The following is a 27,515-nucleotide window of genomic DNA, read 5'->3' as shown; positions in this document are numbered from 1 at the left end:
AGATTAATTTAGTCTAATGAGTTAGTCAATTAATCTGAGATCGTTGGACCCATGATCATTAGGTCCGCGAGGTCCCTCTACTAGCTTGTAACGGACTAGCTCATGAATAGCGTGATAAGTTAATTTGAAATGTTCAAATTAGAATTAAGGGAATTTAGTAATTAATATGAGAATAAATTATGTTTAATTTTAGAATTAAATGGAATAGGAGAATTTATATATTTAAATATATAAAGATGAATATGTGTTAAAATTAATTTAATATTTGATATTAAATTAATTAAGTTTTATTTAATAATTAATTTATGAAATTAATTAAATTTTCATTTTTAAAATCAAAATAGATTTTTAAATCAAATTTTTGATTTTGAGATAAAATTGAAAAAGGAAAAGAAAACAAAAACACATAATGGAAAAAGATTTTTCCATTATCCATCACCTAACTAGCTCACACATATTGCAATGTCTTGCCTTTGTCTTCTCCAAGCATGAGCTACAACTCATGCAGCTCTTCTCTTTGCATGCTGATTTACAATATAATGAAGAGATTGGAGTGAAAATCGGGCACACAATCTATAGTGAATTTTAGAGAAAAATCGGTTTGAAGAATGGTTCTTCAACAAGGTTGCTGGAGTGAGCTTTTCTCCTTCATCTCTTGATTCAAACTTGTTTTGAGTCCCACAACTCAATCTATAGTATCAAGAGAATAGGGGGAAAGATCTTGAGATGGTCTACAACAAGATATGGAGAAGATTGCAACTGGAGAAGGAGCTTTGAAGAAGTTCTATAAGAGGTATGTCTTGAAACCCATTTTTCTGCAGAAGCATTTTTTATATTATGCCAGAATTAGTGAATTTGAATACTTAGATGATCCTTGTACTTCCGCTGCTGTTGATACAATCTTACAGTATTTAAGCTGACAGAAATGTAAAACCTCTACCTGGGAACCGACCTAGAAGTTGAATTGGATAAATATTTTATAAGCATGCAATAAATGATTGACTTCATTAAAAAGTTTAACAAATGAAGTCACATATTGCTAAAATATTCAATATAAGCGTTATACTGAGCAAACTAACAAAGACTTAGTTAAAATTAATTAGCCGGTTTTTTCTAAGTTAATAAACCTATTTTTGTAAAATACTCAGTAGGAGGAAAAAAATATATACGATATGTCAATCTTTTTCCACTCATGTTCTCCCCAAAAGTTCACACCGTGGGACTCATGCTTGGCCCCGAAGCGCCCTAAGAGCATCCCTCTTTGGATGGTGTTTGCATGGGTCAATATCAAAGTGAATGGAGAGAGTGTTTATAGTAAGTGGGAGAAGAATATATGCTAACATGTCTTATAGCCTCCTTCATTGGTTTGCATCATGAGACCTTCTTGCACGGCCTCGAGGCGCCCTGGGAGTGTGCCCTCGGATGGTTTGTGCACTAGGTCAATATCAGGGGGTAAACTTCAAATATGGTTTCTAGATAGGACCGCTTTAGTTTTTTACCCAATTGATTTTGCCCTTTGATTGGCTCATTAGGGCGGAACTCTAGGGTCTAAAATGAAGGATCACACTTACAAGAAATTGTTAAGCAAGTTAATGATTTCTTGACCAAATCAATGGTGACTAATCATTATAGGAATAAAAGTTATTTTGGTGTAATGATCGGCTGAAAAGCATCTCAATTCGAGGAAGGGGTGACTGGCCACCTTTCAATGGCTTTTGTCCTAAATCACTGAAGTATTATTGCAAAATGGAATAATGTTGGGTTCATTATTAGTTTTTGCTAAAGTGATCAGATTAAAATGAATTTTTGCATAAGTTTCTAAAATAAGTAATTTGTTTTGTATCAGCAAAAATGACTAACGCTTCAATGAACCTTCTTAATGTTGAAATATTGACCAAATTCAATAACACAACTTAGAAAGAATCGATTAAAACTATGTTCGTGGTTAACAACCTTAACTTCATCTTGACTGAGGATTGTCCTCTAATTCCAATCCTTGATACAACATGAAATGTTCGTGATGCATACAAAAGGTGGACGAAGGTCAATCTTGAGGCTCGAGTTCACATTTTGGCGAGCATATTCGATGCCTTGGCCAAAAAATTTGAGAGCATGATCACTTCACTTCAGGTCATACAATCAATTCAATAGTTGTTTGAGCGAGTGTCCTCAAAATTCAAGCAGAATGGGGTTGACATAGACGAAACCAGTAATATCAGGCCGCCACAGGGTAAACCACCGCCTCCCAGGCCCCCGGCTAATTCTACCATAGTGGCCAATGATAGACAATAACTCCCCCTCGAATATAGCTTACAACTTTCATCGTACTGTGCTCTCCAAAGAGAAACTCTTCTCAAAATCTGAAAAGGTACTGAGTTGGAATCCCATTCTAACTAAGGATTCTTGTGGTTCCGGAGAATCCAGCTACAGGAGAACCAGGAACGGAGAGCTTTCCCCCCTTTCCGCTTGCCTCTTTGGTCTTAAGAATGCTGGTTTTAAGAATGAATGATTGCCCTTCTCCGACCCCCCTATTTAAACTTCAGTCCGTATTGAATGTCATGAGACAAATAGAGGAGGCAAAAGTTGTTAACTCTAGCAAAGTTTATCAAAAAGGTTCGACCACGGAGGAAAAACTTGGAGTTCATAATGAGGTTGTTTAAGTTGATCCCACTACTCTCCAGAATAGGAAAAGATCCAATGATAGTAAATTTGATTTACTTGTCCTGGAGTTGTGCTTAATAAAGAATAATAATTCTGACTCGATAGTTGATTCAAGGGCTACGAGTCACGTATGTTCTTCCTATCAAGGATTTAATTCCTGAAGACAATTGGAAGTTAGGGAGATGACTCTTCGAGTTGGTATTGGTGAGTTCATATCAGCTATTGTTGTAGGCAAACTTAAGTTACTTTTGGACAAAAATCGATATATATTATTAGATGACGTATATATAGTTCTTAATATGAAAAGGAATTTAATTTCTGTTTCTTGTTTGATTGAGCAAAATTATTCTCTCTCGTTCTCTGGAAGTAAAGTGTTTATGTTAAAAAACAGAATAGAGATAGGTTTTGCTTCAAAAGAAAGTAACTTATATGTACTAAGGCCATTAATTACAAAGGTTGTCCTAAATACTGAAATGTTCATACCAGCAAAAACTACTAAAAGACCAAGGATTTCTCATAAAGAAAATGCCTACCTTTAGCATCTAAGATTAGCTCATATTAATCTCAATAGAATTGAGAGATAGGTTAAAAATGGACTTCTAAATAGTTTAGAAGAAAATTCTTTACCTATATGTGAGTCATGTTTTGAAGGCAAGATGACAAAACGACTGGAAAATGTTATAGAGCCAAAGAAGTCTTGGAACTTATACATTCAGACCTCTTTGGTCTGATGAATGTAAAAGAAAAAGGAGAGTATGAATATTTCATCTCTTTTATAGATGGTTATTCAAGATACGGGTATCTATATCTAATGCAACAAAGTTTGAAGCACTTGAAAAGTTCAAGAAATATAAGATTGAGGTTGAAAACTTGTTAGGTAAAAAGATAAAAACACTATGATTTGATCGTGGTGGAAAGTATATGGACTTAAGTTCCAGAACTATATGATAGAACATGGAATACCGTCCCAACTCTCAGTCCCTAATACACCTCAGCAGAGTGGTGTATCAGAAAGGAGAAATAGAACCCTGTTGGACATGGTTCAGTTTATGATGAGTTATGCTCAACTTCCTGACTCGTTCTGGGGATTTCTAGTGGAGAATGTTGTTTACATTTTGAACAACGTTCCATCAAAGAGTGTTTCTAAAACACTTTTGGAGTTGTGGAGAGGCCGTAAAGGTAGTTTACACTACTTCAGAATTTGGGGATCTCCAACTCATGTGCTTATGATAAATCCCAAAAAGTTGGAACCTCGTTTGAAAGTATGCCTATTTGTAGGCTACCCAAGGAAATGAGAAGTAGGTACTTCTTTGATCCAAATGAAAATAAAGTGTTTGTATGGACAAAGGCTATATTCTTAGAGGAATACCATTTGAGGGACCAGAAACCACGAAGCAAAATAGTTTTAAGAAAAATTTCTGAAAATACTCCTGAAACTTCAACAAGAGTTGTTGAAGAGGCTAGTACAACAATAAGAGTTGTAGATGTCGGTTCGTCTAGTCAAAGTAATCCATCTAAAGAGTTAAGATTGCTTCGACGTAGTGGAAGAGTTGTGAACCCACCTTTTCGCTACGTGAGTTTAATAGAAGCCCAAAACATCATTAACGATGATGTTGAAGATTCGATGTCTTACAAGAAGACAATGGAAAATGTTGACAAAGATGAATGGATTAAACCATGAATCTAGAAGTGGAGTCTATGTACTCCAATTCTGTTTGGAAACTTGTAGACCAACCTGATAGGGGAAAACCTAAATGTTGCAAGTGGGTCTATAATAGGAAAAGAGGTGTAGATGGAAAGGTGCAAACCTTCAAGGCTAGATTAGTAACAAAGGGTTATACTTAGGTTGAAGGGGTGGACTATGAAGAAACCTTCTCTCCTATTGCTATGATAAAATCTATCTGGATTTTCTTGCCTATTGCCACATATTATGACTATGAGATATGGCAAATAGACGTCAAGACTGCCTTTCATAATGGTAATCTTGAAGAAGATAATCTACATGACTCAACCAGAAGGATTCATAATGCAGGGTCAAAAGTAAAAAGTAAAAAGTTTGCAACCTCAATCGAACTATCTATAGATTGAAACAGGCATCTAAATCTTGCAAAATGAGGTTTGACGTTGCGGTCAAAATCTTGAAAAATGTGTACTAAGCCCGATACCTGTCATGCAGTCAGAATGGTTAGAGATATCAGTCCAATCTGGGATTTGAGCATTGAACAACAATCAAAGTCAATCTTAAGAATCTTAAGAGAACGAGAAACACTATGCTTGTGTATGGTGCTAAGGATTTGTTCCTTATATGATACACTATCTCTGATTTTCAGACTGATAAGAATTCTAGGAAATCCACATGAAAATCAGTATTCATCCTAAATGGAGGAGCTATAGTATGGTGGAGCATCAAGCAAGGATGCATTGTAGATTCCACAATGGAGACAGAATATGTAGCTGCTTGTGAAACTGTTAAGGAAGTTGTGTGGCTTAGAAATTTTCTGGCAGATTTGGAAGTTGTTTTTGTCACACCCCCACCCAGATTACCCTTTTATTCTAGAAAAGGATATGACTGTGGTAGTTACTAGCCCTACTTCCAGCACCCACCGCTCAAGCCTTCTAATCTAAATACTAACCTGTTTAAAACATTAATAATATACGCATACAGCAAACCTCCCTTAAGATTCTACAAAGATTACATAAATACATGCATACAGGCATGACATAACATTTACAGAAAAAATATTCACAGATGGCCCAAACATTCCTAAAGAAGCCCTAGTCCCTCTCAAAACATGTGTACATAAACAGATCATCAACCTAAGTCTTCTTAATAAACCGAGTCTTTCAATAGCAAGCAGCAGTAGGATCAACCCTGAGGAAATTAACCGCTACTTGAAAAGGGAAAACACAGAAATTCTGTGAGCTAAAAGCCCAGTGAGCGACTATAGAATCGTATAACACTAAGCATTCCATCACTATAAACATGTAAATATACTAATGAGTAACTCAAGCAATTATCTCTAAATGTAGTTTTAAACCATTATTAGACATCATTAAACATCATTACTCCCTAGTTGAGAACGAGCCTAACTGCTCTAGCTCCCAACGTTTATTACCGACCAAGAGACCCATACTTTGGCCTCTCATTCATAACTGCCTACGTGCACGTGGCCATTCATAACTGTCTCATTTTTCTTTTCTTGGATCCCTGCCAACTCGTTCCACTTAATTGGCTTCCATTAATCTGAGTTGCAACTCGAGGTCGGGATCCCCTGTCTCTAGGCCCTACTACTGCCTCACTACCTCTTGGCAACTGCTCATCATCTGCCAAATCCGCTCGACTCGTGTTGTTGTTTCTACTAACTGGTTAAAATCTAGCCAATTAGCCGTAGACTTCACTAGAGTTCTGATTTCTTTCCTCAAACCTTGTTCAAATTTCCTGCCTCTATCTCTTTCCTCAGCAATAATCGATAGAGCATACTGTGATAACTCTATAAATTTCTACTCATATTCCGCCACTGACATTGTTCCCTTCGTTAATCTGAGGAACTCATCCCTTTTTGCATCCCGGAACGAGCTAGGGTAATACTTGTCTTCAAAGGCCTTCCTGAACTTAGGCCATAACATCGCATCTGTGCTGGTTCGTCTGATGGATATCACTTTCCACCATTTCTCTGCTCCTTTCTGTAGTAGAAAGTGGCGAGCCCTACTTTCCTGTCCTCTGGACAACTCATAACATTAAAACATTTTTCAACTACATCTAGCCATAACTCAGCTTTAGCCAGATCTGTTGTACCTTCAAATGTCACAGCCCCTAGGGCTTTAAACCTCTCAATACCGTATTTCTTCTCTGGGTTGGCTCGTACAAAGCCCACACTGGCTGCTAACCTCTACACTATCCTGTAAAAAACTACATCTTCTAGCTGAGAATCTGCTCTTGCCTGGGGAGTACTAGACTGTCCCTCAGACATTGCTTCCTGATCCACTGGATCATTCACCTTCTTTTTCTCACCTGGTGGGTTCTCTCTAACCTTCGGGCCCCTACTGATAGGGTCAGTATTCCTACCACCTATCTTGCTTACTCGGTCTGCCACATTGCCTCGACATTTCACCTAATACAATGTACACATGTTAGGGACTCACACTTAGAGACTTAGACCTATGCATGAACTCCCCCTCTCATTCCTAAAATCTTATGCTCTGATATAACCTTGTCACACCCCCACCCAGATTACCCTTTTATTCTGAAAGAGGATATGACCGTGGTAGTTACTAGCCCTACTGCAGCACCCACCGCTCAAGCCTTCTAATCTAAATACCAACCTGTTTAAAACATTAATAATATACGCATACAGCAAACCTCCCTTAAGATTCTACAAAGATTACATAAATACATGCATACAGCCATGACATAACATTTACAGAAAAAATATTCACAGATGGACCCAAACATTCCTAAAGAAGCCCTAGTCCCTCTCAAAACATGTGTACATAAACAGATCATCAACCTAAGTCTTCTTAATAAGCCGAGTCTTTCAATAGCAAGCAGCAGTAGGATCAACCCTGAGGAAATTAACCGCTACCTGAAAAGGGAAAACACAGAAATTCTGTGAGCTAAAAGCCCAGTGAGTGACTATAGAATCGTATAACACCAAACATTCCATCACTATAAACATGTAAATATACTAATGAGTAACTCAAGCAATTGTCTCTAAATGTAGTTTTAAACCATTCTTAGACATCATTAAACATCATTACTCCCTAGTTGAGAACGAGCCTAACTGCTCTAGCTCCCAACGTTTATTACCGGCCAAGAGACCCATACCTAGAGTAGCTGTTAATACGAATAACAGAAACTCTATTATAGCCATTTCTGTACTGCCTACATGCACGTGGCCATGCTAAGTACCATCATATCTTAAGTATTTCTACTCAGATACCTTCTCAAACTTGTCCTTCAGTATCGAGCTATTAAGATACCTTCTTAAATGTCCTTCGGTATCAAGTTGGTCAGGTACCTTCTCAAATGTCCTTCGGTACTAAGTTGGTCAGATACCTTCTTAAATGTCCTTCGGTATCAAGTTGGTCAGGTACCTTCTCAAATGTCCTTTGGTACCGAGGTATTTTGTAACATCAAATTAAGTTCCATTGCCTATAATTCACACAAGAACTCATTCTCTCATAGCCTTCCCCTAGGAAGCATATTATAAAATTAGAAACTTAACTTTTGTAGTGATTACATGACATACCTTGACCTGTTTTAAACATATACAAGCCGGGAAACATGCGTTAAGTATTCTCCAACCATTTGTTGTTTGGGGGGAGTATAAATTCATCATTAATGTCACTGTAACTTACTTGTTCTTATATACATAAGTATTGGAAACATTAATTCACTTATTCACTCACCGCTCTTCAGGACTCTTAACGGTTTATATGCCTCCCCTAGTTCTTCTTGGCCTGAAATGACATAATTCCCAGTTAAAATACTTAGAATTCTTAGTAAAATACCTCAAATAATTCATTTACTAAAGGAACTTTCATCAATAAAGACAGCTCTACTGGCGAGATCCTCAGGAGCGAGATCAGTGAGATCCCCACTAGCGAGATCAGCAAGATCCTTACTAGTGAGATCAGCGAGATCATTACTAGCAAGATCAGCGAGATTCTTACTAGCGAGATCAACAAGATCCTTGCTAGCGAGATCAAGCTTTTCGTGGCAAATTTTCATTCTAGCGATACTCAGCCCAATTCCTAGCGAGATTTCCTTCTAGAGCGAGATCCTTATCACGAAATCAGCGAGATTTTCTTTATAAGCGAGATTCTCATTCCCATATCTTGCTACAACTCCCCACAGTGAACTGTTTGTTTGTTCTTCCCAAGCAATTGTCTTCTTATGCACTAATTCCCTATTATAATTTCAAAAATTCATAACTCAAAATCCAGAGCTCTTTTCAAGAAACTTCCTTCTACAAACTTGTTTAGAATTGAGTAACTTTCTTACCTTAAAATTTCAGCTGAGAATTCCTTATAGTTTAGCCTAGAACTTCCAATCTTCACCTAGGGCACTGACTAATCCGAGATTCTGCCTCCTCTAAACTTTCTTCACTTCGTGTTCTTCTCCTCCTGCAATATTTTTTCGACAAGACAACCTCACAAACTAGATTCTCTCAGTTTTCGAATGACACTGATTTTACTAAATTTGCTCATGTCAATTGCCGAAACCATGCTTTTGAATTTCTTCTTCCAGAAACTTCCTGCCCCCTCCCGAGTTCAAGGGTTAACTGTCACGTCACCCCTCATTTAATATGTTTTTCCTTCCCTTCCATCATAATTCCTATAAATAAACATGAATTTCTACTTTAATAAATATGTAATATAACATCCCTTTGGCTAACATGCTTATCTAGAAAACCTAGAGTTCGAGGTTTACAGTTCCAAACATGACTTTGCCCATCACTCTTTATTGTGATAATAATGGTACAGTGGAAAACTCCAAGGAGCCTCGTAGTCACAAACGTGGAAAGCATATAGAGCACAAGTATCATCTCATTAGGGAGGTTGTGCAACGAAGAGATGTGATTATCATACAGATTGTCTTGGAGCACAATGTTGTTGAACCATTTACATAGGCTCTCACGGCTAAACTTTTTTAGGGTCACCTGGAGAGCATGGGTCTACGAGATATGAGTCACTTAATCTAGGGCAAGTGGGAGATGTTGTTGGGTATATTGTATGCCCTAGTTTATTGTATTGTATTTGATACTATACATCCCATTTTTTGTATTTGATACTATACATCCCATTTTTTGTATTTAATACTTTCTACTCCACTTATTTATTGTATTTTATTTGATACGGTATATCCTTTCGTTTTAAGACAAGTGTGATATTGTTGGAGTTAATGTTCTAAATCGAGTGTGTCTTGTAGTTTGTAAAGACAAATTATATATCTAATAAAATATTGCATTAAAACAGTCCAATAAACTAAGATCCAAGGTTATGTTATGAAACTTAAACATGTATGTGGAGACATACAGGTGGATCACGTTTAAGTGATAACCTAAACGATCTGTAGTAGATGGATAAGGCTGGATACCATATCTTGGTGACACTACGAATACGACCTGCTTTTTAGATGTTACAAATGTTGTAAAGTGCTACAAATAATCTGATCCTAATCGTTCATGTGGAGATATGCGAAGGGGTATTGTATACAAAGAGTTTGTATAAGATTAAACCACGAAATGAATAGCCTCTCTATATAACACCGTTGCTAGAAGAGACTTACATTTCACTAGGATAACCATAGGTGACTTGACCTTAATCTTTAGTAAGTTGTGAACTTCTGTCTATGAGGGCAATCCTTTGATTTGTATAGGTGAGAGTGGCCTTGTTAGCTGACTCAACAAGCCTACCATTTTAGGGACTTGTTCGAGTAGGGAGCTAAGAAACACGACTATATAAGATGGAATTTGCTCATTTTTCGACCTTAGAGAAAGTAAATAAATTGCTTCCTTAATAACTGATTCCGGGTCTTGAATATTGAGGCCTCAACCTTTCACTGGCCCGAGAATTGTTAGTTTGTAATTGGACTATAAATTGTTTGTTCATTAGAGGGATCAGTGGTATTTAAGAAGTTAGATGTAACTATAGAGGTAAAATAGTATTTTGACCCAGCTATAGTTATGAGTAGTTTGTGAAGGGTCGATTCATTGTTGATTGGTTATATCTATGGATATAGAAATAAATCTGTAGTACAAATAGTGCAGCTATCGGTCTTTAGTGGAGTGATCGATAGTTAATGAAAATTGATTATTTTAATTAAAGAGTTTAATTAATTAATCTTATATCATTAGAGTTTCTAATCAGTAAGTCCATAAGGTCCTCTTGTTAGCTCACTAAAGGATATATAAGATGAATGGTTTGAATTGTTCAAATCAATGACATATTAATGTGATTAATATAATATGGTTAATTGTAGATGTGATGTATAATTAAGAGAGAAAAATATTTGAATAAGATTCAAATATTAAAGATATGTATACATATATAAATATGTGATAATTATATGTTGATTTATTATATATTAAATATGATTTAATATAGTTGTTTAATTGATTAATTAATGGTTAATTAATTAATTAATTTTTTAGAAGTAGAGATAAATAAACATGTGATGTTTATTTATTTATAAATTAATTATATATATTAAATTGAATTTAATATATATTGTTATTAATTATTTAACTAATTAATTAAATAAAAGTTATTTAATTAAATTAGAACTAGAGTAAAAATAAGAAAAACTAGAAGAATGGGATCACCCTTCTATCTATAAATAGGTCTTCATGACACATGTTTGTGGCATAGTTGAATTGAAAATTTTGAATCTTGGTCTCCTACTTATCAAAATCTCTCTTCTTTTCTCTACTACTTTTTCTTCCTCTTCCAAGTTGATCATAGAGAATAACAAGGTTTCACTTATGGTGGTGTCCTTTGATCATTGAAGAGACGTTCCGAAGAAGACGCAGAAGGAATAGTGAAGATTTTGGGAATTTACAAAGGTAAGGTTTAGCTCTTCCCTCTTTTCTTCTCTTAAATGCATGTTAATCTTGATTTTTTATCCATTATGTTATTATTTTTATATCGTATTTTGTTTATGTAAAATTGAAAACAAAATTGCAAGGTGATCACACGTTTCTGCTTGGGAATCGATCCCTTCACCTAAGTCCAACCCTTGTTTGGGCAAGAGTTTAGGAAGCCAAGGCTTCCTACCGTTTTTCTCATGGGTTTGACTAGTAAACACTATTCAAACCCATGGGTTACATTTTTTCTTTTTCTAATTTAATTTAGGAAGTTCGTTGGCCAACTTCCGGACACCACCTTCGATGATCGTTGCCAACCAACTATAACCACCACCTCTCTTGATTGTTGTCGACCAACCTCCAGCCATCACTTCCAGCGAACTTCGGCCGCCACATGCCAACTTTGAAAAATATTTATAAAAACACTTTTAGTATATGACAATTCAAACAAACTTATATATCAAAATACTTCTAAGAAAGAGTTTATCCAACACATGTGTGTTTTATTTTAAGGACTTTCTTTCTTCTTTTTTTAACCAAAAGTATTTAAATAAAAATGAATTTTTGAAAAACAGTTTTTTCTAAGTCATTCCAAACAGACTTTTAGTTTTATTACAATAATATTTTTAAAATCTACTTTCTCTTTCTTTTATTTATTATTATTATTATTATTATTAGTTTACATGTGGAGTTTTTCTTTTTAATTATTAATTTATTAGATTATCTCTTTTAGTTCTCCTTATTCCCTTCTTTGTTTATATAAGAAACTTTCACATATAGTAAAAATGTCAAACTATTTACAGAAATAGCAAAAAAAAAAAAAACACTAATAGACTTCTATTAACCTCTATCATCACTTGTATCCGTTTCTCACACTAATAATAACAATGATAGACTTCTATCAGTTTTTACCAATAATAGACTTCTATCATTTTTTATCACTGATAGACATTAATAGACTTTTATCTGCGTCTATCTATGCTTCATTGATAGACATTGATAGACTTTTATCCACGTCTATCTGTAGATATTGCTAACAATATCTATCACAAGTTTAATTAAATTTTGCTATTTGAGTAAATATTTTTCCTTACTTTTCTATTCTTGAAAATCCCCCTTTCCTTTATTTAAGAAGATTTCATTTTTTTTTTTCTATTTCTCCAAGTTGTATGTTGATCACTACAAGAAACATCTCTTTCATGCTTCTCTTATTATTATTATTGTTATGGTTATGGTTATAGTTATGATCATCAGCATCAGCATCATATAGACACAATTTTATTATTATTATATAGACACAATTTTTATAAAAGTTAAATAGTAAGGAGGGTTAAAAAATAAATTGGACTAGATTTTTGTGTAAAATAATAGCACATTAGACAACAATAATGTAATTAAGTATATTTTTAGGCTATATGTGTAGAAAATCCTAATTTAAATTAGTTAAAGTGACATGTTTCAATGAAATTTTATTTCAAAACCTAGTAAAATCAAAATATCAAATTATTAAAACAATAAATTAAATAAAGTTATAATTTTATTCAACACTCTATTTCAAAATTTTTTAAAAAAAAACAAATATTCTTCTAAAATTTTTAGTTTATTTTAAACTTAATTATATTAAAACAATTAAGATGAAAAATTTAATCTAACCTAAAATCTAATCATGGAGTAAATATAAAAAAATATTTCACAAACTCAAAATTTATAAATCTTCACTTCATTCCAATTTCTTCACTTCAATCACGGAGTTTCAAAACTTGCACTCAAAACATAAACTACCTAAATCTTTTAGCTTAATCTCGAGATTTATTATTTTTAGACATAACCTTTCAAATCTGCATGCCAAATCCCTCGATATTTCTATATATATTATAGATTATAAATTATCTATGTAACCTTGATTTTCCCCCATTATTTGAACTCCACAACTGCATTACTTCACCCAAATTTCAAATAAAGCCGCGAGTGGGCCGTGGAGAAGGCAGCGCTAGTTCGTCTTCATCCTGTTCCACAACGTTGTCTTCCAATCGGAGAACGCCGCCGTTATTTCTCTCCAGACTTTGAAGCTTCTACTCTTTCCAGCAAGTTTTCAGTCATGGGAAAGAAGGCTAAATCTTCTGCTCCTGATGCAGTCCTTCAATCCAAACCTAACGAAGAGTATGCCTGCTTTCTTTCTAACTTTCATGCTTTTCGGACCTTTTTCCCCCCTCTTCTCCATTCGATTTCTTACCTTGCTGTTTTTGCCCTAATTTGTAATGGAATACGTTTTCCGGAATTTGATTAACGCAGTTCCTACGAAGGAGAACGTCTCGATGAGTTTCTACAATCGATTCAGAGGTAAACTGTAGTTAAACTATCTAATAATGCACTTCAACCCACCAGTAACCGATCCTTCTTTTTAACAGAGAGATAAAGACAGCAAGATTTCTGAATGCGGAATCCTTGCCGGAAAAAATTTGGCTTAAGGTTTCCTCTAATCCTTATGTTTCAATGACGTCTCTTCGTATTCTCGCCTTTTTTAGTTTCTCCTTTCCATGTCATGTCAATAATGTTTTTTTTTTTTTGCTATTAGTTATAAGCCACTTATGTTGAGTGATGGCATTCTTTTTAGAAACAATTCGCAATTGGAGTTAATGAGGTTACTAGAGTCCTTGAACGGATGACACCAAGTGGAGATTCTGCTCGCATAATGAACCCTAATTATAAGGCGTGTACAGTCAAGCTTCAGGTAGTTTACTCTTATATTTATGTTGGGAAATGCTATAGTGGGTTTAGGAATTTGCTGAATGTGTAATTAATAGAATCCCAGCTTTACCCTCCTACTGCAGTGTTTTTTATCTTCACCTTATTATTTCTGGTGGATTGATGGAGCCTTTCATTAGCTTGAAGTCATAAGCGTTACTTTCTTTGTTTTGTTTCAGTTCTGTGTCAATCTCGTGCGTGCAAAATGGATGTGTTTATAATGTGTGGGTGTGTGTGTTTTTCATGGGAAGAGGCAACCAATATAAAATGTGAGCTCCATTTGGTGCTTCCATGAGCAAGGTTATGATAAGATGATTTCCTAAAACTTCCTAAACCCTCACTATTTTCATCTAATTTTTCTCAACAAAATGCTTAGTGTCGTTAGCATGGTGACATACCTTCTTGGAGAGTATGCTACTTGATTGGTATAGCCCATGAGCTATACTTGACCACAGTAGAAAACTTCTCAAGAATGACCCATTGTTTATGTATCCTACAGAATGTTGTTTGCTTGTGAAGTATCCCTTCTCAATGCTTGGTACTAGTATAAAGCAAATTTAGTGGCCATTATATAGTGTTTCTTATGTAGCAAGAACTGGTATGAGGCTTTGAGCGCCTATTGGTAAGTTCTATTTCCTCCCTGGTAAGCTTAGTTTCTCATTAAACCATTCCATATGTTTTCTATTCTTAGATAGAACTGCTCCTATCCCTTTAGCAGAAACTTCCATCTGGACTTCATTGATTCTCGTCATGGATCCTAAGAATAACTGTTTTGTAAGAAGCGTGCACTTAGAGATATTAAAGTAAAGCTTGGTGGAATTTGGAGCAGTTTGTCGTCTAAGTAGACAATTAGGAAATTACCAACGTATGGTCATAATACATGTCTCGTGAGACACATAAAGGTACTTGGAGCATTGATGCAGAACACAACTTGCCTTATTTGTAAAGATTCATCTGAGTCTTAAAGGCTATTTTTCATTCTCGTGGTTTGATTGCAGTGACTGCTTTATTGGTCCACAAGTTTTGAAAGTGGTTTCGTTGTGTATAGGGAGTTGATATTTTATGTGCAAACTTTTAACTCTATTTTTGATATGTATTCTTTGCACCATTTTAGTTCTTATCGGTGAGTGTCATTGTGAATTCCCTAGGACAGGCATCCTTTTTATGCTTTATATTTAACTCTCGTGGTTAACTTAAACCCAACTTATCATCCTTTGCCCACTGTCTTTTCTGTATATGGTGTCTAATTAATTCGACATTTCACCTTTTATTATGTAGGCTGTACTGTTAACAGCCAATTGCAACCCTCGATGGTTGACAAACCATGTGCCAAGCTTGGCCATGTCTAGGAAGGTACCATTGATACTCGTAAAAGATAAAGAAGGGTCATTAAGGTTAGGTGAACTCGTTAACCTTAAAACAGCAATTGCAATTGGAATAAAGGTGAGAAGGAAATATTAGATCTACGTTTCTTTCATGTGTTGTGTTCTGTTCAACTTTTTTTCTTTTTCTTTTTCTTTTCTTTTCTTTTTTTTTAACTCAGCTGCATGTTTCAAAACGAATTGCAGGCGAATGGAAGCCCTGTCAATCAACTTATTGATGAAATTCTTCAAAGAAAAACATAAAAACACGTTTCATGAGTACAAAGTTATTGGGTGTACAGTAGTGATATGAAATTGAAGCAAATTATTGTCTTCTTTCTTCTAGCAGCCTGAAATTTCTTGCTTGCTAATCACATGAAATGGATTTGAGTTGATTCATTCTAGATAATGACCACCACTATGGTTGGAAAGATAGTTCATTAGACTTTTAGTTGAAATAATATAGTAAAGTATGGTGTATTATTATAAGGAAAGTTTGCAGAAGTCTGAGATTGTAGGATAGTAATTGATATGTAATTCTTTGTTTTTTGGAGTAGAATTGGAGTAGGGGATTCAAACCATAGGTCTTGTGATCACTAACATGCTCGTATGTTAGTTGAGGTACAATCACTTGGACAATTCGTTTGTAATTCATTGATTATTTGAATTGGGGATTATTTATTTTTTGAAAAGGGTTATTGTTTGTCTGACGGAGTTCCAAAAACTCATAATAACATGTGTCATGTACATTCGATTGGAAGTAATAGAGTGATAAGAAATTACTTGTTTGTTTGGTATGCCTGCCTTTGTTTGTGTTAGATATGTCTTTATATGGAAACTTCGAATTTATATTCCTATTACATATATTTAAAATCAACCCAGCATTATCGAAATAAACTTATTTTTTTCTCGAAATTTTATTAAAGTAACAAGAAAATTGTCACGTATAATTTTCTGCTAATGAATGTGTAAACTAGTGAAAAATAGAGGTAGAAGAGAATGAAAAACTACGTATTAATCGTGAAAGTTGTCATCACCCATTTGTTCCCTTGGATTCTAGCAACTAATATTTAGGTCAAATTAGATATTTTAGTTTCTAACACCTATTTGATACTATTTATGTATGGTTTATATGATAATCGGTTGGTTCTGCTCAGTAATTATTTAGTTTCCTTTTTTTGTTTTTGAAAATTCAGCTTATAGATAATATTTTGCCATCAAATTTCTTCCTTTATTATCTATTTTTACCAATAGTTTAAAAAATCAAGTCAAATTTGAAAATTAAAAAAAATAGCTTTAAAATTATGTTTTTTATTTTTTATTTTTCTAATTTGGCTAAGAATTCAATATTATAATTAAGAAATATACAAATTATTATTAAAAAATGAAGAAAAAATATGCTTAATTTTTAAAAACAAAAAACAAAATGGTTATCAAATGGGTTTTGGTTTTTTGTTTTTAGTTTCTAAGGATTAGGCTTGCAAACACTACTATCTATGATTTTTTTTTTTTTTTTTGCCAAGTAATCTACTTTTTTTAGTGTATTAAAAAATCATACTAAATTTTAAAAATTAAAAAAAAGTAGTTTTTAAGAACTTGTTTATTTCATATTTTAAAATTATTACGAAGGAATTATGAGAAAACTAACACAATTTTAATGATTATTAAACCATATCTAAAATTTTAAATTGGTTTGTTTTTTCTTTGAACTTTAAAATGTTTTTAGGAAAAACTCTAAAAAGTTTCTAGGAAGAATTTTAAAATATATTTAATAGATTCTCAAACTGTTAGTTGCAATTAATATATCTTTAAATCCTAAATTTTATATCTACAATTTTGACCAATTAAGCGTGGAATATTTAGATCAAAATGAGCATGATTCAATTGATATAGTATTTATATTAAAATCTCGAAGTTAGAGATTTGATATTCTCACTCCATATTGTCAAAGAAAAACATTAAATATTTAGGACCCATTCTACGCAAAAGTTAAAAAATTTACTACACTTTTAAAAGTTCAAATATTTACTCTATATAAAAATAAAAATTTAAGGGGGAGAGACCTCCCTTAAATAAATTCCGAATTATATAAAAGTGAACTTGTAATTTAACCATTATAACCCATATTTGATTGTTGAAAATTGAATACTTGAGAACAATTCAAAAATTTTCTAAGCCAATTTTCCTTACCAGTACAAGCCCTTTAATTATACTTCCGTAATAATCAATTTTCATTTAAATATATGGGACGAAACAGCAATTTAATCAAAACAATCAAACTAATATAATTAATTCTCATAAAATGCTTACTTGGTCGAAGTATCCAGGCAACAAAATTCCAACCGTCCATTTAAAAGTGCCTACCTCGTACATTAACAATACGTCATATGACAACAGACAACTCTAGTGAAATACTAGACTTGATTATTTGGTTTGTGGGATGATATTACATTTACCCAAGTGAAACATAATAAATCAATAGTGATAAAAAAAAAAAAAAAAAAAAAAAAAAAAAAAAAGAAGAAGAAGAAGTAGATCTCATTTAATTACGTTTAGAGTTGTTTATTTGTATTTCATACATATACTAACATTTGAGACCCATTTCCAAATCTATAAACAAAAAATGCAATCCATTTGAAGAGCAAAAGATGATCAATCCGATTGAATTTAGAATGCACAGTATCATTACTGTTACAATTATGATACTATTACAACATGAGAACCACAAAATCTATCATATTTACTATTGTCATTACCATTTGATCCCAAAAGATAATGATAATAGTAAATGCGAAATATTTATAATTCTAAGAAAACAGGATTAAAAAAGCAATTCAATTGTAGTCCATTACGATTAACAATTGATCTATCAATAAAATCCCATTACGATTACACCAATTTTCAAATCGGTAAACATGGCCTAAACCATAATTCATATTCATAGTATAGCAGATACCCAAACGAGTTTCCAAAATTGATGCGATGTTATATGCACGTTACAAACTATATAATTTGGAAACTCCAAGAGTTGGCCTAGATTAACAGAAATGAAAACCAAGATTGAAAGGCAAAACCCAAAAATTTTCAAAAAGAATAAATCCCAAGTATGCAAACAGAGAAAAAGAAAATTGTTCTACAATTAAAACTTGCTTAGTGAATGCTTTTCTTCATCAAATACGAGTGACCATTGAAAATTATGATGAACTCGGAGTTAAACTGAATCAAATGCCCCCGTACTCGAGAACTCTAAAGCTGATTTCTTGCATCCTGTACCCAGCCGATTTGAAGGAGATGAACATGAGTTGACAGCTTAGTAGCTTCGGCCCCAATAGCTCCATTTCTTTGCAGGCTTCCCAGATGCAAAACATTTGGTACCTGAGCACAAACACCATTGTAAATTCAAGGAACCAAAAGAGTTGCTAATAAGTTTCCCAAGATGCCCCAATATGATATAAACTCCTATTATCAAAAGAAATAAAATGAATACAGATTTGGACACGAATTTAGTAACCTTCTGGAAGGTCGGGCTGCTGGAACGGGGAACATAAGGTTTTCGCGGCTCCCATCTCACCTTTGGTCCTTGTTTTTACATCCTTTTCGACCTCCTGGAGGAACATAACAATGAGACCATCATCCTTTAGGAAAAAGAAACATAAATATACACAAACACACATACCAGTAAATGATAGAGGTTGGAATAGAACGGATATATTGCAAACTCCATATTTTAGAAAAAAAAAATCTCCCAATTTATTCGACATAACTACCGCAGACTTCAATAGAAACTAATTACTTGAACATGCATCGACTCAAGCCAGTGATCAATACAGTTCAAAGTTTTATTGATATAATTACCCCCCTCAATTCCATAGAAACCATCCTAATTAAACATTATTTAAGCTGCAGCAGTCAAGATGGCAACAAAATCTTCCTACAAAAACAAACTCAACAACAAACCAGGGTTTTACAGAAAAATTCAGCAAATAGATTTCAGCATATGAAAGCATATCGACTACTGGAAAACAATGGCCACGAGGAACCCTTCAACTAATCAAATAAAATCAAAATAAACATAATAAATAACACAAGTGGAATCAAAAGAGCGACAAGAAACACTGAAGCTGTACCTCTTCATCACACCATGGAGCTAATATCATTTTCTTCTGACTGAGTGCTTCAGTAAACTCCTCCCATGTATTAATAACCTTAATGCATGCATCTCGTTTTTCTTTTGCTGCATCAAACAGGCTTTGTTGAATACTATCTAGCAATTCTTTCACTTGTTCAACCAATGAAGCCCTAGGTATGTCCTTCTTTCCAGAATTATCACGGCGTACTGCACGTACCTAGAAAACAAAGTATATAATTATATATTAGCACTATATATTAACACAATCCAAATCATCAAGTATTAGCAAGGGGAAAACAATATTTCAGTAGCAGCGAAAAATAACATTAATAGACAGTTTATCTAACCTGATTGTTTGCCAAGTCCTTAGGCCCTATTTCAATCCTGAGTGGAACACCTTTCATCTCCCAGTGGGAGTACTTCCATCCAGGAGAATAGTTATCCCTACTGTCTACCTCTGCACGAATTCCTGCTTTGGACAATGTATCCAAAGTGGCAGAACAAGCATCAAAAATTCCTTGAGTGTCTGCATCTTTGTACGGCACAGGAACTATAATGACTTGAACTGATGCAACCTTGGGAGGCAGCACCAATCCCTTGTCATCACCATGAACCATAACCATCACACCAATCTGCAAACAGTTTGGAAGACTAGATTAACAAGACGCAGAAATTCACTCTGACAAGTTACCAAAGTCTAAGACAAATGCAAATATCAAAATATTACCGTTCTGGTACTATAGGCCCACGAATTTTGCCAGACCATAGCTTTCTCCCCTTTTTCATTTTCAAAGTTGATTTCAAACATTTTTGCAAAATTTTGACCCAAACAATGTGAAGTCGCACCTTGAATTCCACGACCAGTGTTTGGAATAAATGCCTGCATATCATAAATGAAGAAATGGTTTTATACAACTTAAAACCAGTACAGATATCAAGTCACCATGCTGAAAACGTGTCATAACTTTAGTCAACTTATACCTCAACGCTTGTGGTGTAGAGACCACCAGCAAACTTCTCCATCTCACTCTTCTTGCCCTTGATAACAGGAATCGCTAGGTATTCTTCATATATGCGCCTGTACAGTTCCAATATCTCAAGAACCTGAAATAAAAGTGACCTTTAGATAATGACCACAGTTACACAAAAGAACTGCATATTATCAGGGTTAGATTGAAGGCTATTTTGGTAATCTCCCTTGGCTTCGTTAAGAATAAGATGGAGATTTAACCTTCCCTCTCCCCTTTATATTCTTTCAATTGTTTATATAACTTTGTTTTCTACCCAAAGAAGAAAAGAACGAGAGAAAAGTCATAAGCATAACAGCTATGAGCTATCTATCATCCCATAGTTCATCTATGAACAATGGAACATGGTTCATCGTGAGAAAATCAATTAAACTTAACACATGGCAAGAAAAAGGAAAACAAAACCACACACGCGCACATACATAATTCTTTCCCCAAAAAAAAAAAAAAAAACTAAAGAATTCATTAACAATCTTCAAACTTAAAAAAGATGGAAAAAGAAGGAAAAAACCAATATAGACCCCACTCATTCTTTTATGAGGCAAATGAAATTTAAGTTGCACCATCAAGCTATCCAACTGAAAAAGACGCACGCTCAACCTTGAGTTCAAAGCACGCAATTAAGGATGATCACTTGAACTCAATGCTGCCAATATAGATCCCCCCACTCATTCTTTTTGCTTCCAATCAAAGTGAGTTTTATATAATCTCCAAATTTGCTTGAGATAATAAATTTTGTAATTATAGTAGTAATGGTTCTGTAGTGAGTGGTATGATAGGATCGGGTATTAAGGGGTTATTAGGGGATTAGAGTAGGGGTATATTAGCAATTAGATAAGTAGTTTGTTAAGGAAGTTTGGTTATAAATACAGTGGATAGGGAAGGGAAAAAGTAAGCAATATTTTGGTGAATGGTTAGAGGCTTAAGAGTATCTCAACGAGGGTCCAAGTTCCTCGAATTACTTGGTTTATCTTGTATTTTGGTTACCAATAATATCTCAATATATTTGAGTTCTATCATGGTGACCCCAAATCTCAAAAGTCCTAAAAGATCCACCTTCACAGTTACCTTATCTTAAGACTCCACAGCACTTTCTTGTGACATCAAACAGATCAACGAGTTTATTATGTTCTAAAAAATTCATTATTATTAAAATAGAAATTGCAGTTGAACAGGATGTTTCTTTAATTTTTGCACAGAAGTCAACCCAAAAGAGGAACTATATAACAAAGTTAGATTCAAATTCAATTCACTAATCCCAGAAATATTTGACTCATTTAATCACTGGAAACTGAGAAAAAAATAAGTTGGTTTCAGACCCTAAAGCTAAAATTCAAGAGTTTGATACCTCTGTATCTGCTTCATCCTTGGTAGCAAAAGCAGTATGCCCTTCCTGCCAAAGGAACTCACGACTCCTGCAATCAGTAGTTAATAAAGTAAGTCTTTTTCAACAAATGTTTACAAATAGTTTGAAAACGATGAAGACCTTTAAAATTACTTAGAAGTTTCAAGAAGATTATACTGACTTATGCAAAAAAGACAATTACTTAAGAACATTGAACAAATTATAAAACATTTAACGGTTACCAGGTCCAACTTAGTCCATAAACATAGTGAAAAGAAATCAACAAAAAAGATCAGCACAAGCAAAAGTAATTGCCTAATAAATGGTGTGGGATGGCTGAACTCCCATCTCACAACATTGCACCACTGGTTAAGTTTCAAAGGCAGGTCACGGTGACCCCTAATCCACTTCGAATAGTATGGATACATAACAGTCTCACTTGTGGGGCGAATTGCAATGGGCACTTCCAAGTCAGACTCCCCAGATTTTGTCACCCAAGCAACCTGCAAATCAATTCCATGCACCAATCCGTCAGCATAAAACCACCAATTGCAACTTTATCGACTTCAAAATTAAGAGTGAATCAATAGAACATAAGAAACAAACATAAAATGCCAAGAAAGATTTCTCATTATTGAATAAATTCTTACTGAACTGCTATAGAAAAGAGGAAGAGGCTGGGTGTCTATTATCTTATCCAGAATACTTTTTAATATCAAGCAATAAACATTCATCGCTTGAGCCAAAGCTATGCTGATAAGTAACAGGTGAGGCTAGAGTAACTAAATGGGGACATAGAACCAATACACTGAGCGACACACAGAAGAATCAAAATACCACAAAAGTTGAAATGATATTTATTGAAATAGGGAAAGAAGACGACACAAGGAGTTTACGTGGAAAACCCTAATTCAGGGAAGAAAAACCACGGTAGAAAAGAACTTATTATTTTTATGTCATATTTACAATAGACCCAACCTCAGATATAAATAGAATAATGTGAAACCCTAATTTAGCAAATATAGTAAAAAGACAAAAATGCCCTTAAGGCTAATTTAACGATTTCAACACTCCCCATCAAGTTGGGGCATAGATATCGGCAAGACCCAACTTGCTAATACAAGCTTCAAACGTCTGTCTCGATAACCCTTTCGTAAAAACATCGGCAATCTGTTGGACTGAAGGTACATAAGGAATACAAATAGCTCTGCGGTCTAACTTTTCTTTAATAAAGTGCCTATCAATTTCAACATGTTTGGTTCTATCATGTTGTACGGGATTATTCGCAATACTGATGGCAGCCTTATTATCACAATACAGCTTCATAGGCCCAGGACTACTCTCGTGAAGATCAAAAAGAGAAGATAGATCAGATAAAACTTTCTGCAACCAGATTTTCTTGCACACACTCCCAGATTCATAGCTCTATACTCTGCCTCAGCACTACTTCTGGCCACTTACAACCCTGTTTTTTACTCCGCCAAGTTACCAAATTTCCCCAAACAAACGTAATACCCTGAGTTGACCTTCTATCAGTCACAGATCCGGCCCAATCTGAGTCAGTATATGCCTCGATGCTTCGTGTGTCATGTTTCCTGAATACCAGCCCTTCCCAGGGGTGGACTTTAAATATCTCAAAATTCGAGTCACAGCTTCCATGTGCTCCTCATATGGACTCTGCATGAACTGACATACTACACTCACAGCAGATAGAGATGTCGCGGGTCTAGTATGAGACAAGTAAATCAGTTTTCCTACTAGGCGTTGATAACCTCTCCTTATTCACAGGAACTCCTTCCGAAACACGTTTCAGTTTGCTATTGACCTCAATAGGAGTGTCAATAGGTTTGCATCCGGTCATCTGTTTCTTTTAACAAGTCCATAGTGTAACTTCCTGAGAAACAGATATTTCCTACCTTTTGATCTTGCCACTTCCATCCTAGAAAATACCTTAAACTACCAAGATCCTTAATTTCAAATTCACCTTGCCATCCTTTGTTTAGCTTAGCAATTTCTGCCGTATCATCCCCTGATAGGATGATGTCATCAACATACACTACCAACACAGCAATCTTTCCTAAGGTGATTTTTTGGTAAACAAGGTATGATCAGAATGCCCCTGAACAAACCCTTGGGACTTAACAAACACGGTGAACCTGTCAAACCACAGCCCTAGGAGACTGCTTCAACCCATATAAAGACTTCCTGAGTTTTGCAAACATGATTCCAAACCTAGCCTCAAAACCTGGAGGTGGGACTCATATAAACTTCCTCTTCCAACTCACCATTTAGGAATGCGTTCTTTACATCTAGTTGATGTAGGGGCCAATCTTTATTCACAGGCGACAGACAGAAAGAACACGAATCGTGTTTAACTTAGCCACTGGGAAAAAGTTTTCTGAATAATCAATCCCATACGTCTGAGTGATCCTTTAGCAAACTAACCTGGCTTTATACCTCTCAAGTGTTCCGTCAGACTTATACTTTCAACTGTGAACACCCATTTGCAACCAACTGTTTTGTGACCTCTAGGGAGAGCTACTAACTCCCAAGTCTTATTTGCCTCAAGAGCTACTCATTTCCTCCATTACTGCTGCTTTCCATTCGGGAAACTTCCATGGCCCGCATGTACATCTGGTAGGTATTGTTAGAGCATCTAGCTGAGTAGTAAAAAGCCTTAAAAACAGGAGATAAGTTACTATAGGTCAGAAAAGCTATGCAAAGGGTATTTTGTATTCTATTAATTTAGATGAGCTGCGGTAAGAATCGCATCCCTCCACAGGTACGAAGGAAGAGACGTTGGAATTATCAAGGAAGCGAGCAACTTCAATGAGATGGGCGATTTTTCCGTTCAGTCTACCCATTTTGGTTGTGGAAGTATATGCACACGAGTTTTGATGGATGATCCCTTTTGACACTAGAATTCCTTGGAAAGGTGTGGTTGACAAACTCACGACCATTGTCACTTCGAAGAATGGCAATCTTTGTGTTAAACTGTGTTGATACAGTGGTATAGAACTGTTTGAAGGTAGATAAAACTTCGGACTTATCAGCAAGGAGATATACCCATGTAAGTCGGGTATGGTCATCAATGAAAGTTACAAACCACCGTTTACCAGACAGGGTAGCGATGCTCGAGGGACCCCAAACATCACTGTGGACCAGGTGGAAAGAGCCTGGGTAGGCTTATAGGGCTGAGAAACAAATGACACGCGAGGTTGTTTAGCAACGTATACAGACATCACAAGATAATGAAGAAACATTCACCTTATGGAATAAATGAGGAAACAAATATCGCATATATTGAAACTAGGATGTCCAAGACAAAAATGCCACAATAAATAATCTGTTTCAGATATAGCAAACAGAATAAAAAAGACTAGTCCTAAACAAGCTTCTGGAGGAAGCATCTGTAGAAAGGAAATATAGGCCTCTGTCATATCGGGCAGTGCCAATCGTCCTCCCGCGAGCTCAAGTCCTGAAACAAAAGCAGTATCTGGTGAGAAGACAACTCTACAGTTCAAATCTTTTGTTATTTTGCTTATTGATAAATAAATTGTAAGAAATTTTGGGCACATGTAAGACATTTTGCAGAGTTAGTCCCTGAAATGGTGACAGTCTGCCTTTTCCAGCAACAGGAGCGAAGGACCCATCCGCAATTCGAATCCTCTCATTTTCCAACACTTGGATAGTATGAGAGAAACCGGTCGGATGAGCCAGTCAAGTGATCGGTTGCTCCTGAATCTAGAATCCATAACTCATTCCCTCAGCAAGGAAACTAAAGAATTGAGAGGTTACCTGATTGAGCAACTGTTCCGATTCCTACGGTACCTGAATCACCAGGATTAGTCACTGGAGGCTGTGTCTGAGGTTGTGCAAGCCCCTCCAACTGATTCACCCACTAGAGCATGCCCAGATTTCGACTTGTCACTCGGAGGGCGACGTTTACCATTTGGAGGGCGACCATGCAATTTCCAGCACTGATCCTTCGTGTGCCACTGTTTTTTACAATGCTCACAAACTGGGGGTGTTTTACTATTCTGCTTGTCCACCATCAGCTCCAGCGGACTTCACCCCGAAGGCAACTGACTCTATAGTGGTAACACCTGGCCCGTTCATTGCACTGATCTATCTTCTTCCAATCTAACTTCTGAACATACCTCCATGAGAGACGGAATTGGTTTCTGCCCTAGTATTCTACTGCGAACTGTATCAAATTTAGGGTGCAGCCTGGCAAAGAAAATCATACACACGCTCAACCTCTTCTATCTTGGAGTATTGAATTCCATCTTGTGGGCAGGTCCAGATGATCTCCCGACATAGATCTACTTCTTGCCATAACAATGACATCTTGCTGAAGTATGACGTTACATCCATGCTCCCTTGTTTGCATTCGTGAACCTGTTTACGTAGAGTATACAGGGGGGATGCGTTTCTGACGCCTCGAATATAACCTTCGGATTGCATCCAAATATTCTCGGGCAGTGGCTGAATAGAGTAATGGGTTTTCCCGATTTTGTGGTTCCATACTACTAATTAACATTGAGCGGAGCAAAGAATCCTCTGCCTTCCAGACACGCTCTTGAGGATCCCCAGGATTCGGTCGTGGTATCTCTCCCCAGTTAAATATCCAAACTTATGGCATCCCTCAAGAACCATTTTAATGGTTTGGGACCAAGAGAAGTAATTTTGCCCATCAACTTCTCTCCCGTGATCATTCCTGCAGAATTTCCAATTGTTCCAGATAAAAGATTAGAAGTTGGAGTAGGAAACATTGATACCGGATTTTCTGAATACATCGAGGAAGAATCATGGCATTCAATCTGGCTCCCAGGGCGACCATCTGTTGCTGAAAGACTAACTAATTGTTGTTGGAGTTCCCCATGAGATTCAGATCTGGAATTTTTCTGTCTAAATACCATGGGATTCTTCAATGGACCTCACCCATTTCGAAACTGGGGCTGAACTGGATATACATGAGGAAGAGGCTGTCCACCATGGATACTGTGAAGAAGCTACTGCCGGAAGTCCACAACGGCAAAGTTCGGCAACCCGTGACCGGCGCTGCTCCCAGACGGTTGTTGATGGTGGGTAACGGACAAACGGCTCTGCGATCTACTGCGAAGCTGAAGAAATCGCGCCGATCTGACCCGACCGGCAGTTGGAGCAAGCCCATGACCGTCTAGTGTAGATCCGATTCTGTGCGATGCCGAGATACCTATCGGCTGTAGATCGATCGCGTGCGCCGGCTGGAGAACGTGCGAGGCTGAAACGGTTTGTGTGCGAAGTTGAGGGTCCAATCGGTTGTGACCCGATCGCGTGCGCCGGCTGGAAGGGTGACCTTCCACCACCACCTGCTGTTCGGCTGGAAAGATCCGATCGATGGTGTTCAGTTGGAACGGCTGAGACTGGAAGCTAATCGCCGCGCCAGCTGGAGCAATCCCACCACCTGCTGTTCGACTCGCCAGCTAGATCTGTTCGGCTGAGCCACCTGGGATGATGGTTCGGAGATAGCGGTCAACCGCTGCTTGAATCACAGCCTCATTAGTCAGCGTACCTTCACCTATCAAGTTTGATGACTGAGTTTCTTCTACCGGGGCTAGGGTTTCATCACCTTGCTCTGATACCATATTGAAATAGGGAAGAAGACAACAAACA

The 27,515-nt window shown here is 35.9% G+C and overlaps 2 protein-coding genes across 3 annotated transcripts in view; one reads left to right on the top strand and one right to left on the bottom strand.

Annotated features, from left to right (window-relative positions):
• Window positions 1-13,164: 13,164 nt before the first annotated feature.
• On the top strand, window positions 13,165-16,047 carry LOC120067781 (ribonuclease P protein subunit p38). The gene is made up of 6 exons (XM_039019362.1): window positions 13,165-13,409; window positions 13,542-13,589; window positions 13,658-13,718; window positions 13,864-13,980; window positions 15,273-15,437; window positions 15,563-16,047. The coding sequence occupies exons 1-6, from the start codon at window positions 13,348-13,350 to the stop codon at window positions 15,617-15,619; spliced, it is 510 nt and encodes a 169-aa protein (XP_038875290.1). The 5' UTR covers window positions 13,165-13,347; the 3' UTR covers window positions 15,620-16,047.
• Window positions 16,048-18,253: 2,206 nt separating this feature from the next.
• LOC120067215 (proline--tRNA ligase, cytoplasmic) overlaps window positions 18,254-27,515 on the bottom strand; it is an 18,866-nt gene continuing 9,604 nt past the window's right edge. For both annotated transcript variants that reach the window (XM_039018724.1, XM_039018725.1), the window contains 8 exons: window positions 22,173-22,360; window positions 21,861-21,927; window positions 20,466-20,588; window positions 20,212-20,364; window positions 19,832-20,116; window positions 19,483-19,701; window positions 18,867-18,960; window positions 18,254-18,730 (listed from right to left, as the gene is read on the bottom strand). In XM_039018724.1, the coding sequence (XP_038874652.1) occupies window positions 18,666-18,730; window positions 18,867-18,960; window positions 19,483-19,701; window positions 19,832-20,116; window positions 20,212-20,364; window positions 20,466-20,588; window positions 21,861-21,927; window positions 22,173-22,360 (1,194 nt within the window). In that variant the 3' untranslated portion in view covers window positions 18,254-18,665. The remainder of the gene's footprint in view (window positions 18,731-18,866; window positions 18,961-19,482; window positions 19,702-19,831; window positions 20,117-20,211; window positions 20,365-20,465; window positions 20,589-21,860; window positions 21,928-22,172; window positions 22,361-27,515) is intronic.

The sequence above is a fragment of the Benincasa hispida genome, chromosome 12 (genome assembly GCF_009727055.1).
Source record: "Benincasa hispida cultivar B227 chromosome 12, ASM972705v1, whole genome shotgun sequence".
Lineage (NCBI taxonomy): Eukaryota > Viridiplantae > Streptophyta > Magnoliopsida > Cucurbitales > Cucurbitaceae > Benincasa > Benincasa hispida.
The sequence above is the reverse complement of the archived record's forward strand: the minus strand, read 5'-3'. Positions and strand labels throughout refer to the sequence as shown.